This window comes from Argiope bruennichi, chromosome 7 (assembly GCF_947563725.1).
Source record: "Argiope bruennichi chromosome 7, qqArgBrue1.1, whole genome shotgun sequence".
Taxonomy (NCBI): Eukaryota; Metazoa; Arthropoda; class Arachnida; order Araneae; family Araneidae; genus Argiope; species Argiope bruennichi.
Window position 1 is genome coordinate 68,708,260 of NC_079157.1, and position 12,597 is coordinate 68,720,856.

The 12,597-nt window shown below is 34.4% G+C and overlaps 1 protein-coding gene across 1 annotated transcript; it reads right to left on the bottom strand.

The window, feature by feature from the left end:
- Positions 1 to 320: 320 nt before the first annotated feature.
- LOC129975421 (uncharacterized) lies at positions 321 to 1,592 on the bottom strand. Its single transcript, XM_056088484.1, has one exon. It carries the CDS (start codon positions 1,590 to 1,592, stop codon positions 321 to 323), a length of 1,272 nt encoding a protein of 423 aa, XP_055944459.1.
- Between the last annotated feature and the right edge of the window lie 11,005 nt (positions 1,593 to 12,597).

Below are 12,597 nucleotides of genomic sequence, written 5' to 3' on the forward strand. Positions count from 1 at the left end.
TGGAGGCAAGTAAAGGCAACAGACCGTGACCAAGGATTTGACATGAATCTGCACAGCCACAGCTTGCAAGTTAGTGCGTAGATTAAGGATAGTACTGGGATAAAAGTTGGAGGTTAAAATGCACACTCCACCAGAGAATGATGCACCAGTTTCGTTATCCTTCCTTGCACAATTATAACCTCTTAATTTGAAGTGAATATCTGGTTTCAAAAATGTCTCTTGAAGAGCTACGCAAACAGGATTTGATTTATTAATGAGAGCTTTGATGTCAGTTAGCTTTGTCCGAATGCCGCGACAATTCCACGAGAGAAAGGTACCCATTAAGAGAGTTTTTTAGCGTGGGAATTATAAAGGGCGTTAGTTTGAGTTGGCGTTATTTCGCAACTCATTTCAAGGTCATCCTCCTCTTCGTCGGATGGATGGAGAGCAATTGAATCAGGACTTTTGGACAATCCTCCAAAAATAGTAGGTAAATCCTTTTGGACTGTCCCCGTAGTTGCAAGTCCCAGAGCAACCGAATTTCGAATATTGGATTTTTTCAATTTTGATTTAAATTTTTCCGAAATCATTTCTTGTGAAAGGCCGTGTTTCGAAAGCTTTAATTTAAGAGCACGTGGAGGCTTTGGTTTTGGTTTACGTTTCGGTGGATCGTGAGATTCAGGAGCACTGTTTGTGGAAGGTTCTGTATCAGATTCGGATGTTTTTGCGGGAGGAACTTTTTCAGCAACAATCTGCACACAATTTTTGCATGAACAGTTTTTACAATATGATTTTTTAACAGCTGATGCATAGCTGACCCCAGGGGAAGGTGTCTGTGCCTCGATTCTTCTTTTCGCTTCTGGATAAGAAATTTGTTCTTTTGTTTTCAAAGTTATAATTTCTTTTTCCAACCTCCAACGTGGACATGATCTGGAAAAGGAAGTATGTTCGCCATCACAGTTGACGCACTTTTCAGATGAGGTGCACTGCTGGCTATCATGTCCTTTCTCTGCACAACGGGCGCAAGTAAGTGTCCCGCGGCAGGCGATCTTAGAGTGCCCAAAACGTTGGCATTGAAAGCATCTCAGAGGGTTAGGTATAAAAGGACGCACTTTCAATCTCAGATATCCTATTTTAACTACTTCTGGCAAAGTAGGCATTTGGAAGGTAAGAACGAGGTGCTTTGTAGGGAGGAGTTGTCCATCCCGCCGAATTGAGATACGGCGTACATGTATCACTCCTTCAGGTTTTAGGTCATTTGTAATTTCTTCAATTGATGTATGAAATAACTCCCCACATGTAATAACACCTTTAGAAGAATTAAGAGATGTATGCGCGCTTACAGAAATGGGAATTGTAGCCAATGCTTTCAGTTTGAGAATTTGATTAGATTGTTTTCGAGAATTAACTTCCACCAGCAAATCTCCCGAACGAAGTTTGCGAATGGCAGAAACTTCCCCAAGTGTTCCAGAAACGGCTTTTTCTACAAGGAACGGAGAGACCGTGTGAAATGTCTCCTTATTCTCAGAAAGTCTTTTGATGACAAAAAAATGGTCGTAATATTTTTCAGTATTTTTCCGTGTCGTTTGTTGATTTAAGTTTTTAGGCCCCATACGATATGATAAATGATTCGGGTCCGACGGCACCGCCCACCACGGAGCCCAACAAGGGAAGGCAATTACCGGCTCTGGTTATTATCAGCCTCGGCATCCACCCTAGTGCTAATCGGTACCTATACGCTGGGAGCTACCCCCGGGGACAGTGACCACCCTTAACGCCAAGCCCAAGGAGTAGCCCCTTCGCTTGATCCCTAGCAGACTAGCCACTGAGGTGACTAGGTACCAGCCGATTGATACACCGGGGACCACAGTGCACCACCCGTCTTTCAAATGGGTCGCCACGCACGGCAAACACGTGGGGTTTTGGCTGTCCATGAGAAGCAAGAAGCAAACAGAGCGGCGACCGCTTCTCATGGAGAGCTCCCTCGCTTACCGTCGAGGGAAGGAAAAACAGCAGAAAGCAGAAGGCGTAGGGGAGTTTCAACATGAAAGGAGTAAAGATCCCTAGGTACCTCGGGATTGGGACACCCGTACTCACCTATAGTAGGTGAGCCCCTGAGGGGAGTTTCGAAGACAGAGGAGAGACTTTCGAATTTTTAACTTCCTTTTATTTTCATCCCGGACTGCACGATTTATGAACAAGCGGAAGCGACGAGCACAACACAGAACGACACAAAACGAAGTGGGGAAAACTTGATGAAAATTTTATCCCTGTGAATATACACTGTGAGATTTTAATAGGGATATCCAACATGTGTCAGGCAAGGGAATCATAGGGATCTTTTAGAAGAATTTGTTTAAGTCAGCAATATTTAATAACTTCACTTGGAGTGTGAGAACTTGTCGGCTTTTAGCCGATTCAGCAATTTTAGAACTCGTGTTGAATTAATCACATCCGTTCACAGCGCGGCACAAAAGAGAAAGAGAAAAGAGTCAACGAAACATTAATCTCCATGATTATATACTGTGAGATTCTGATAGGGATTTCTTCACACGTGTCGATTTAGATAAGGGAATTATAGGGTTCTTGTCAACAGATTTGTATCCCTTTACTCGGAGTGTCGATGAAGCAGATTAAGTAAATTAGTCGATTTAAGCAATTTTACTGAGCTCCTGTTTTATTAATTAAATAAAGGTGGAATTGGATCAGGAGATAAGAGAACATTTTAAAATGAAGTGAATATGGACTGGACTAAATTAAGATAAAAATTAGGAAAATAATTCGAGTTTAATTTAGATTTAAAAATATTATTACATATTCTGTGTGTGTGTGTGTGTGTGTGTGTGTGTGTGTGTGTGTGTGTGTGTGTGTGTGTGTGTGTGTGTGTGTGTGTGTGTGTGTGTGTGTGTGTGTGTGTGTGTGTGTGTGTGTAACGCTTTGCCCGTATTATCTTGTGAACAGAATAACTAATATAACGAATATTCCGAGTTCGTTAGAAATGCAGAATGACCGAATTTTTTTAATTAAATAAATACGTACATCGATCTGCTTTTATAGTAGTCTCCGCTTCGGCATCCTAAAACTAGGTCTTATGTAATAATAAAGTATATTAATAATTTGTAATAATTAATTAATAATTAATATTAAAGTATTAATAATAAAGTATATTAATACTTCGTAAGCTCCAATTTGTAGGTTTCTTACATAATGTAACCCACTACGACTTACCTATTCATAAGGGTGTAAAATAAAAAGAATCATTTGAGTGAAAACTAATCCCTCTGTCAGAAGAGGACTATCGATACCCAACCCATTGAACCAACATTTATTTGAAACTCCGCAAACTTTTGCATTCAATCTAAGATTTATGGGTAGAGCAAGTGTTACAGGATAATTTTTTTAATAAAATTATTCTAAAATATATAAATATCCATACTGAATTCACGACACTAACAAAACAATGAAAAATTACGCAGTGAGAAATTACACAGCAATTCAAGAACGGAATAAACAATTAATTCAAATGTTTACTGTTATAAAAATTAAACATATAAGGGATATTCAAATGAAAAGGTACGAAACGACATTGTGGGTGTAAATGAAGACTTTATTCAAAGTATACACCATACGTCTGAGCACAACGATCCCGTTGATTAATGAGCCGAAGGATTCCTTGTTCGCAGAATTCCTGTGGCCGTGACGAGACCCTGTCCTTCACAGCGTCCTTAAGTTTGCCGTCCGAGTTGAAGCGCTTCCCTTTCAGATGTTTTTTCAGGGGACCAAACACACGAAAGTCGCGGGGCGACATGCCGGACTATAAGGCAGATGGTCGAGCTGCTCCCACTTGAACTTGGCCAGTCCCGCGTGTGTGACCCTGGAGACGTGCGGACGCGCGTTATCATGGAGCAGAACCACACCCTCCATGAAAAGCTCCGGTCTTTTGTTCTTGATGGACCTGCGTAGTCTTCGAAGTGTCTCACAGTACACATCGGAGTTAATGGTTCTGAAAAAACATCTGAAAGGAAAGTGCTTCAACTCGGATTGCGAACTCAAGGAAGCTGTGAAGGACTGGGTCTCGTCACGGTCACAGGAATTCTAGGCATCAGGAATCCTTCAGTTCGTTAATTAATGGGATCGTTGTGCTCAGGCCTATGGTGTATACTTTGAATAAAGTCTTCATTTATACCCACAGTGTCGTTTCGTACCTTTTAATTTGAACACTCCTTGTACAAATGTGGGATATAAAACAAATACAAATAATGCTATCTATTTTCTACTTCACACTTGAAGTTTGTAGACTTGACATCTGAAAAGAAACCCTCAAGTATGTGAGATGACTTTCTTATATGGAAATTACGGAATGTTGACTCGCATTTCATTTTCTTCATCTGGTCACTCTTCTAAATTATGTAAGGTTCGGTTCAAAATATCATGTATCCAATATGAGAGTACGTTAAATCTAGCTAGCTTTTTTTTAATTGAAAATTTAGTCCTTCTGAGTGTTTTTAATGAGTCATAATTTTCTTTTTATCCTTTTGAATGATGTTGAAACACAACGTATGTCAGAAAAAAAAATCCATACGTTATTAACTCCGAATTTTTAAAAAAAGGAATTCTCGTCAGCTTTATTTATATATAAATATGAGATGAAATCTGAATGTTTTTTATCATTAATTCGTTACTCTAGCTGATCTGAAAATGAAAGAAAAATTAATTTACAAAATTTCATCATTACAGACATTGAAACCATTCAATTCAAATAAAAAAAAATGCAAAAATTTATTATAATTTGTAACTTTTAATCGAAGGCAAACAATTGAACTAAAAAAAAAAATCAAAATCTGCAATGTTTCAAAATTTAATGAGAAAAAAACATTTTTTTGTCCAATTCTTCCGGTTAACACATTTAACTAAATTTTTTTAATTAAAGTTAATATTTTTAATGTACATTAGCACTTCTATGATTCGGTGTTGATTGCCGCACATAATGAATTCATCAAATACTCAATAAAGAAAAAACTGGGTTTAAAAATAAATACATCAATAGGAAACGACAATTTTGAAACAAAAAATTAAGATAAAGAATTGTTTATAATAGTTAACAGTTCTAATAAGCGATGCATGGTTACTGATCAGTATGTTCTGTAGTAAATAGGGAATAAATAAGCGTCTTTGGGGATGGCATATTTATGTATCATGACATTCTTATGAAGGGGGAAAAAAAAACGCAGTTAGTGAATTGGATGATTGGTTTATTAGTTATCCTTTTTGTAAATTTATAATTAATTATAGTTTGAAGTATATAAGTGATTTTTTTAAAAAAAAAGTTTATATCTTTTTTATTTAGCAATTGTATTACGGAATTTCAAAGCAACCAATGTAATTTTCTTCTAAAATTTAAATTTTTATAGTTGAATAGATTGCATAGCAATGAAGAATTTAGAAACTTTAAAAATTATTCAAATAAAATCAGTTTGGACACAAGTTACAGAATGCAAAAAAAAAAAAAAAAAACTGATTTTTTTTATAGTTTTCTGTAAACAAATATTCTTAGCTATTGTATTCAGTAACCAAAATGAATTTGAATTATACAAAATAAATATGAATAGGAAATTCAAAATAGTAAGAAATAAATTTGATTTGTCTACGAATTGAAACTAAAAATATACGAATTTGCCACATTCTATTATACTTTCAAGTACATTAAGGCTCTGTAAGAGCCGTGATTTACAGCACAAAAGCTGTGCAGCAGTTGTACATCATCGTTTATCGCTTTTGTGGTTGTCACAGAATTTTAAAACCTCTGATTCTTTGAACACGCAAACATATTACGTTTTGAACATACAAACATATGCTTGAAGAAGAGAATGCTTGTATAGAAAATGCATTGAACTCTCTTTTTATTGCTGTACTTAAACTATGGGTTAATCTCATACTTTAAGTTTCATATTCTTGTTTCTAGAACTAGAATAAATTATTATGCATGGAAATTTTCTATTAAGAATTTAAACACGCACACTAATGTCTTTTAATGTGATATGTTGGTTTCTAGAGCTGAGGTAAATTCTTAAGCATTATACAAGTATTGCTTTCAGTACCATATATCGTGATTCAGTTCAAACATTACTTAATAGTTAATAGAAATTAAGACTCAAATCTTTTTGCATTTCTGGATCTTGCCGACCCCTTTTGCTGGGATATGGCTTTTTTATAAGCACAAATTTTACTAACAACATTCCAAATCACATTTAAAGTGACTTCAAAAGATTTGGTTAGCAAGAAATTCAGAATTTAGTAAATGAGTAGATTGCCCCGAATAGTCAATTATGATAATATCTAAGGCAAAAAGCTTCTCTTGTAAGCATCGTGGGACAGGTGTTTTAAATTGTTATTCAGTCCTACCATTCGATGCCTTCATTATCTTCTGTTCTCCATCTCGAAAGTACCACCTGCCAATGATTCGTGGCAAATTTGCTGTCCCATTCGTTATGGAAAGAATGCTAAATTGTTGTTTTAGGATAATCATTCGTGCTTTCTTGAGTGGTTGGCTCGCTTCGCACGTCATCCAAATATGGGATATACATAGTGTCTTTATCGCTCTAAACAACACCTGGCCTCCCATCAAATAATTAGTCCATATCTCCGAATGGTAATCGGTGGAATCTGAAGCAGACAAACAGCAATTCGGCCAATTTTTGTTTACTTTTCGTGTCATATTAAGATCATGGAACATTCTACAAATATGAAAAACAGCGTTTGCGTTTACTGCAGTCATGGGTTTGCGATTTAACTTAGGTATGTCGCTTCTTATTCATTAGCACGATTCTTACGATCGAACGAATGATGATTACGAAGCGTATTATTGGTGACTTCCAAATTCAAATATTCTCAAAAATGCCTTGAGTTCCACAGTGGGTTCTGGATGTAATTACTGAAAAGAATGCAGAATTATGCAGTAATCAGAATTGATCTTTGTGGAGGAAACTGGAGACTTTAAGATTGTTGACACCTTTTCCATGAGGGCGCTATGGAATCGCAACTTTCAAAATATGTAACCTTCACAAGAGTAATAAATAATAGTTAAAAAACAAATTAAAGAGGTGCAATTCTGATATCTTTGAATTTTGATTAAAAGATATCAATAAAATAAGGTCATGACTATAATCCGAATCAAATCTCAATTACTATGGATTAATAAACTGAAAGTTTGATTAGTACATTTTTAGAGAAATTTTTAATAATAAATATAGGATGCCTATCAGACTAAAATCAGCATTACATAATACGTTACGCAACCCACATCGATTTACCTTTCGTAGGGATTAAGATAAAAAAAAAATCACGAGAATGTGAACGAAACTTCTAGCTTCAGTTGAACATCGGATACTCAGTCTACTTTCACCTAGGTACATTTATTTAAAATTTCCATAAAAGCCTATAAGTTGTGTTAGTAGGTTTAGAACTCGTATTATATATATATATATATATATATATATATATATATATATATATATATATATATATGGCACATGGAAAAATCTGAATGACCGAACCGCCGCAACAGCAACACTGGCTAGAACTGTGGTTGAGTCCTATGGATCATTATAGACAAGGTACAACTCTTGTCCCGCCATCCTTGGGAGCCAGCCGACCCTCATCTTTTTCTGTACCCACCAGGGTGGCGAGAACAATCCACCATAACGGAAGCTTCTCATCCTCTTATGAGGTGCCCCCTACCCCCTGCCTACAGTGGGAGGAAGAAATAAAGAAGGAGAATTCAAGATACCACATGCAAAACATATTTATACGCCTAACAGGGCAAATAGCATTTGTAAAAACACAAATGATAGCTTGAAAAATATTATATTGCCAAACTTACTCAAGCCAATACGAATGGCCTAAGTGATCGACAAATTAGGCAAAATTCATTGAAAAGACAAATAAAAGAAAAAAAGTAAATTAAACAAGCACATTATCTCAACCCCGTTTTATTTCTTCACAAGCACTTTAAGCAGTTTCACAAATTTTCTTTTTAACCAAAAATTGAGAATTTTATCTAAATCCTACTAAATCAACAAATTTTATTTTCATTTGCATACCAGATTAAGTGGAAATACTTGGTCTGCATCCCGGAGACCCCGTAGAGGCAAGATGGGTGATTAATAACGTGAAAACTGATAAGATATTGCAGATATGAACATGCCTTGAAACAAAATTTACGTATAAACTCTTTGCTATGTTTTAACAAATCAGATTAGCAATCGGAATATATCTGTTAATTCTAACATCTGTATCAGAATCATCTTTGTATCTTTATTAATTATCTAAAATAAAATTATAAAAATGTTTTTTGAGAAAATAATAAGGCACCGGGTTATTCAAATAACTATTCTTAGCAATAGAAATTTTAGCATTTTAGCGGACTCATTCTTCTATGATTACGGTTCAGTTATTTTAACCTTCATTTAGGTTAAAATAACTGAAACGTTCGCTTTTAATATATTCGATATTTTTTTTAAACTTTGAAAAGAAAAAAAGAACTAAAAAAAATGTTTATTTTTCAGAATTTACACTGTTGTAAAATTAATTGCAATTCGCTCTGCCCATGCTGTTGTAACGTATAGACTTTTATGGCATTTTAAATAAATACTACCTGAGGGAGCTAGGTCAGGGAGACAAAGTTATAATCAAAAAGTTTAAAACCAAAGTTCTTAAAGCATAATTAGTTTTAAATTAGAAACCCCGACATTGCCATCAGTCTCGATTACATCAGTGTACCCCTCATAGTTCTTATTAGAAAATTCAGTTACTGTATAACTATTCAGAATATTATTAAATTCTATTAATTAATTTTTATTTAATTTATCAATATCTAAATTAATTTCGATGCTAATTTTTTATTACAGATTTGATATTTGATTTAAAATAATACGAAGAGTGGTTATGCCCCAAAAAACATTTATAACATTAAAAAGGTATTTTCGATACCATTTAACTATATCTCTACCCATAATAACTAGCGAACGTGATCTCCCCGGAGCTCTAATAAAGGTGTTAACACAAAGAACGCCTTACATGGCATTTGCGTACAATAGTCACGAAATATTTGCATTTAGCGTGAATATAGCGTTTTTACTGAATGTGTCGTGTATTCCTTGGCGAGTCATTTGGCGATTAATCCCTGGTATGGAGTCAATAGTATCCGAAAATCAAATTTGTGCTTTTACCAACCGATTGAAATACAATTTGATACGGAATGCAATTCTTGTCACAAAATCCCATACCGAATATGATATATTTATGTCATTGCGTTTTTGAGTGATTACGTTTACATGTTTCTGAAAGTACAGACCGACAGATGGTCAATCCCTTGTTGGATTTGGCTCAAAATTTGAAAGGTGGTTAGATTATAGATGTTAAATCTGTGTGTAGAATTTTATCTATTTAGCTCTCTTCGTTTTGTATTTATCGTGTTAAATTATATTCGAGCAGCCAGTCAAACAGACTTCTTCCGAGCGGAGTTTGCTCAAAATTTGATAGAAATCTAGAAATTTTTCATAAAGACCGTATACCAAATTTCATCCGTCTAGATCAAAGCAGGGTTTTTTTTTTTTTTTTTTTTTTTTTTTAACAATTTTCAAAAACATGTTTTTCGAACACACAGAGGTCTAAAGTGGGAAAATTCTGTATACTATGTATACGATAAAGTAAAAATGAATGCGTATGTGTGTTGGCGCTCTACAGGCCATACCATTTGGCCTACAACTACCAAATTAGAAACATATATATACCCCGAAAACGTGAAACGATTTTTTAATACGTTTGTTAAAATTTTAATTAATTAAAAATTAAGTGAATGTTTCCACGATTCTTTCCAAAAACATTATTGGTCCAAAACAAATTTTGTACAATTTTTAAATTTTTAAAAATAACATCAATTTTATAAATTGTGAAATTTTTCTGAATCTTAATAATTTTTTTAAAATATTTTTTGCCTGATTTCTGAACAGTATATTATATTTTTAACTTGGAATTAAAGTCGTTTTTTATTGTTTCATCAAATATTGGATAGCATTCTTTTCTTCCATTAATGGAAGCTAAAAAAAATTATTCTGTAGGATATGTGTAGTTTGCAAGACAAACAAAAAAAAAAAAATGAAGGTATAACACGGCGAAATTTAGAAGATAGATGGATCGTACATTTACGTTTTAATACCACTATGATACTATGTACTGGTCCTCATTAGAAAGCTTCATGTACACGATGAGCTAGACTTATGTAAAGCAATTAAAATAACAAGGCTTTAATATCTGATAATTTGGCGGAATCATGCACATAAAGTTTTATCTGAATGAATTAATCAAAATTAAATATAACCAATATCCTTGGCAAACCAGTTTGACGCCAAAGCGATTAGCAGTTAATATAATACATATGATAATATTGAGTTTATTTAATTTGATTTTTATTAAATGCCTCCAGTAATGCCGCACCATATAGGTTGAAACCTGTTTATGACGATACTATCTATAAAGATAAGTCTGCCATTACATATTTTATTTTGACATCTGCAATTTCAATTTACTGAATGAAATTCGTGTAATTACGTTTTAGATGTACCTATCTCTAACAATAATTTTAAAACATTGCATACGGGTCACGAGATTTCTCGTCTTTGGCAGGCCGAACGTTTTGGCTTGGTCACGAGATATCTCGTTTTCATGTTTTTTCGGCATAATTGATTCAAAACTAACCAGAGGCAAATATTTTTGTTACGTTACCAAGGTAACGAAGCCTTAAGCATTTTTATGACAAATGATGAGCAAAATAACCTAATGTCGACATTAATCATGTGGAAACAATTGGTCAGTATAGCCAGTACGTCGGTAGATCTATGCTGATTGTTTTTCGTACCTTATAAAGTGTTTTATTGTACATTTTGTTATTTCAAAGTTCATGTTTTAATTTGTAAGGAAATAGCGTTTTAAAATGTAAAAAATCTTATATAATAAATGGATGTACAACATATATAGTAATATTTAAGAATACTTTATGTAAATATAATTCCAAATGCAAATCAAAAAAATATGCATCCTATTGCTTGCTAAGCATGCTTCTAGAGCGTTAAAAAATATGTGGGTCTAGGGAGCGCGCAGAACGCCATACGCAATGTGTTAAGATCATTAATCAATTCTTTAAAATCATTATTATTTTTTTGGAAGAAGATGAATCCAAACATTATATCTTATCCTTCTGGAAATTATAGTTCGAAATAACGTGGATGAGTTAGGAGCAGCATGTAACAGAGGGATCAGATGAGCGAACTAGCGACTAAAATGTACAAATACGTTTGATGTCTATGTCTTCGGATGAACAGTGTCGAATCGATTTATTCGCAAGTAGACTTTTGGTCTTGCTTTTGTAGCTCATTTTTGACGAGTAAGGTTCAAAGGTAAATGTGAAAAAATCAAAACCGGGGTTATTTTAGGACGAATTCGTAATTGTGAGCCCAAGTTGGATGACGGAGGCGGCACCCCCTTCTCCAGGCTTCCGGGCATGCCAATGGTGGAAAGGGCACAGCGTTCTGTCCACAAGCACGGCAAATCTTTGATAGTATCGGCATGCGAACTTGCTACCCACCCTACCCTGCTGTCAACACCCTACCATTAAACCAGTGGTTCTTAACCTTTTTAAGCCGCGACCCAAATTTGAGAAATATTTGAGAAAAAGTCAAAATTTTTTCATTGCTTTATTTTAGATTGTATTTTTAAAAAATCTTCAATCCTACGATGATGATTTTTTTTAACTTACAAATTTTTTAATAATAAAGATAAACAAAAGTACTTTTCGATCCAAGGAAAATTTAATTAATAATCAAGTGTTTTTAATAATTTTTATTGACCAAATTAAAATATATTTATAACTTTTTGAAAATAATTGACATTTTGATTAGCACACAGATGCTAATGGGTGTTTCTTTTCTCTCAAAAATAATTCTACTTCTGTCCGTAATGATAATACTCTTTGAACAACTTTGCCCCGGGACAGCCATCTAACTTCAGAATAATATAATAAATGTTCGTATTCTGCACCAAATTCGAAACATAGTTCGCGGAAAATTCTACAGTTAAGAGCTCTTGATTTGATAAAATTGCCTACCGCAACAATTTCATCCAAAACGATACATAATTCGGGGGATAATTTTTTTGAAGCAAGATTTTGTCTATGTAACAATGAATCGATATAATTTGTGGATTCATTTGTTTTGCTCTTGTCGAAAATCCCTTTTTAGATGCTGTCATGGCAGCTGCACCACGGTCGGTGCAAATACTGAAACACTGATTCTAATTTAATCCTTCTTTTTTAAAAAACGAATCGACCATTAGAAAAATATCATCACCTCTAGTTGTTGTTGACATTGGTTTGCAAAATAAAATGTCCTCCTGTATATCTGTTAAACCTGGATACCGCACGTAAACCATGAGTTGAGCATCTTTACTTACATCTGTCGCGACCCAAGAAATATGCTTCGCGACCCAATTTTGGGTCGCGACCCATAGGTTAAGAACCGCTGCATTAAACCACTGAGTCATCTACATTTTTGAAATATATATATG

Excerpts from the sequence above, each read along its gene's own strand:
- LOC129975421 (XM_056088484.1), bottom strand. The coding sequence starts at position 1,592 with ATGGGGCCTAAAAACTTAAATCAACAAACGACACGGAAAAATACTGAA.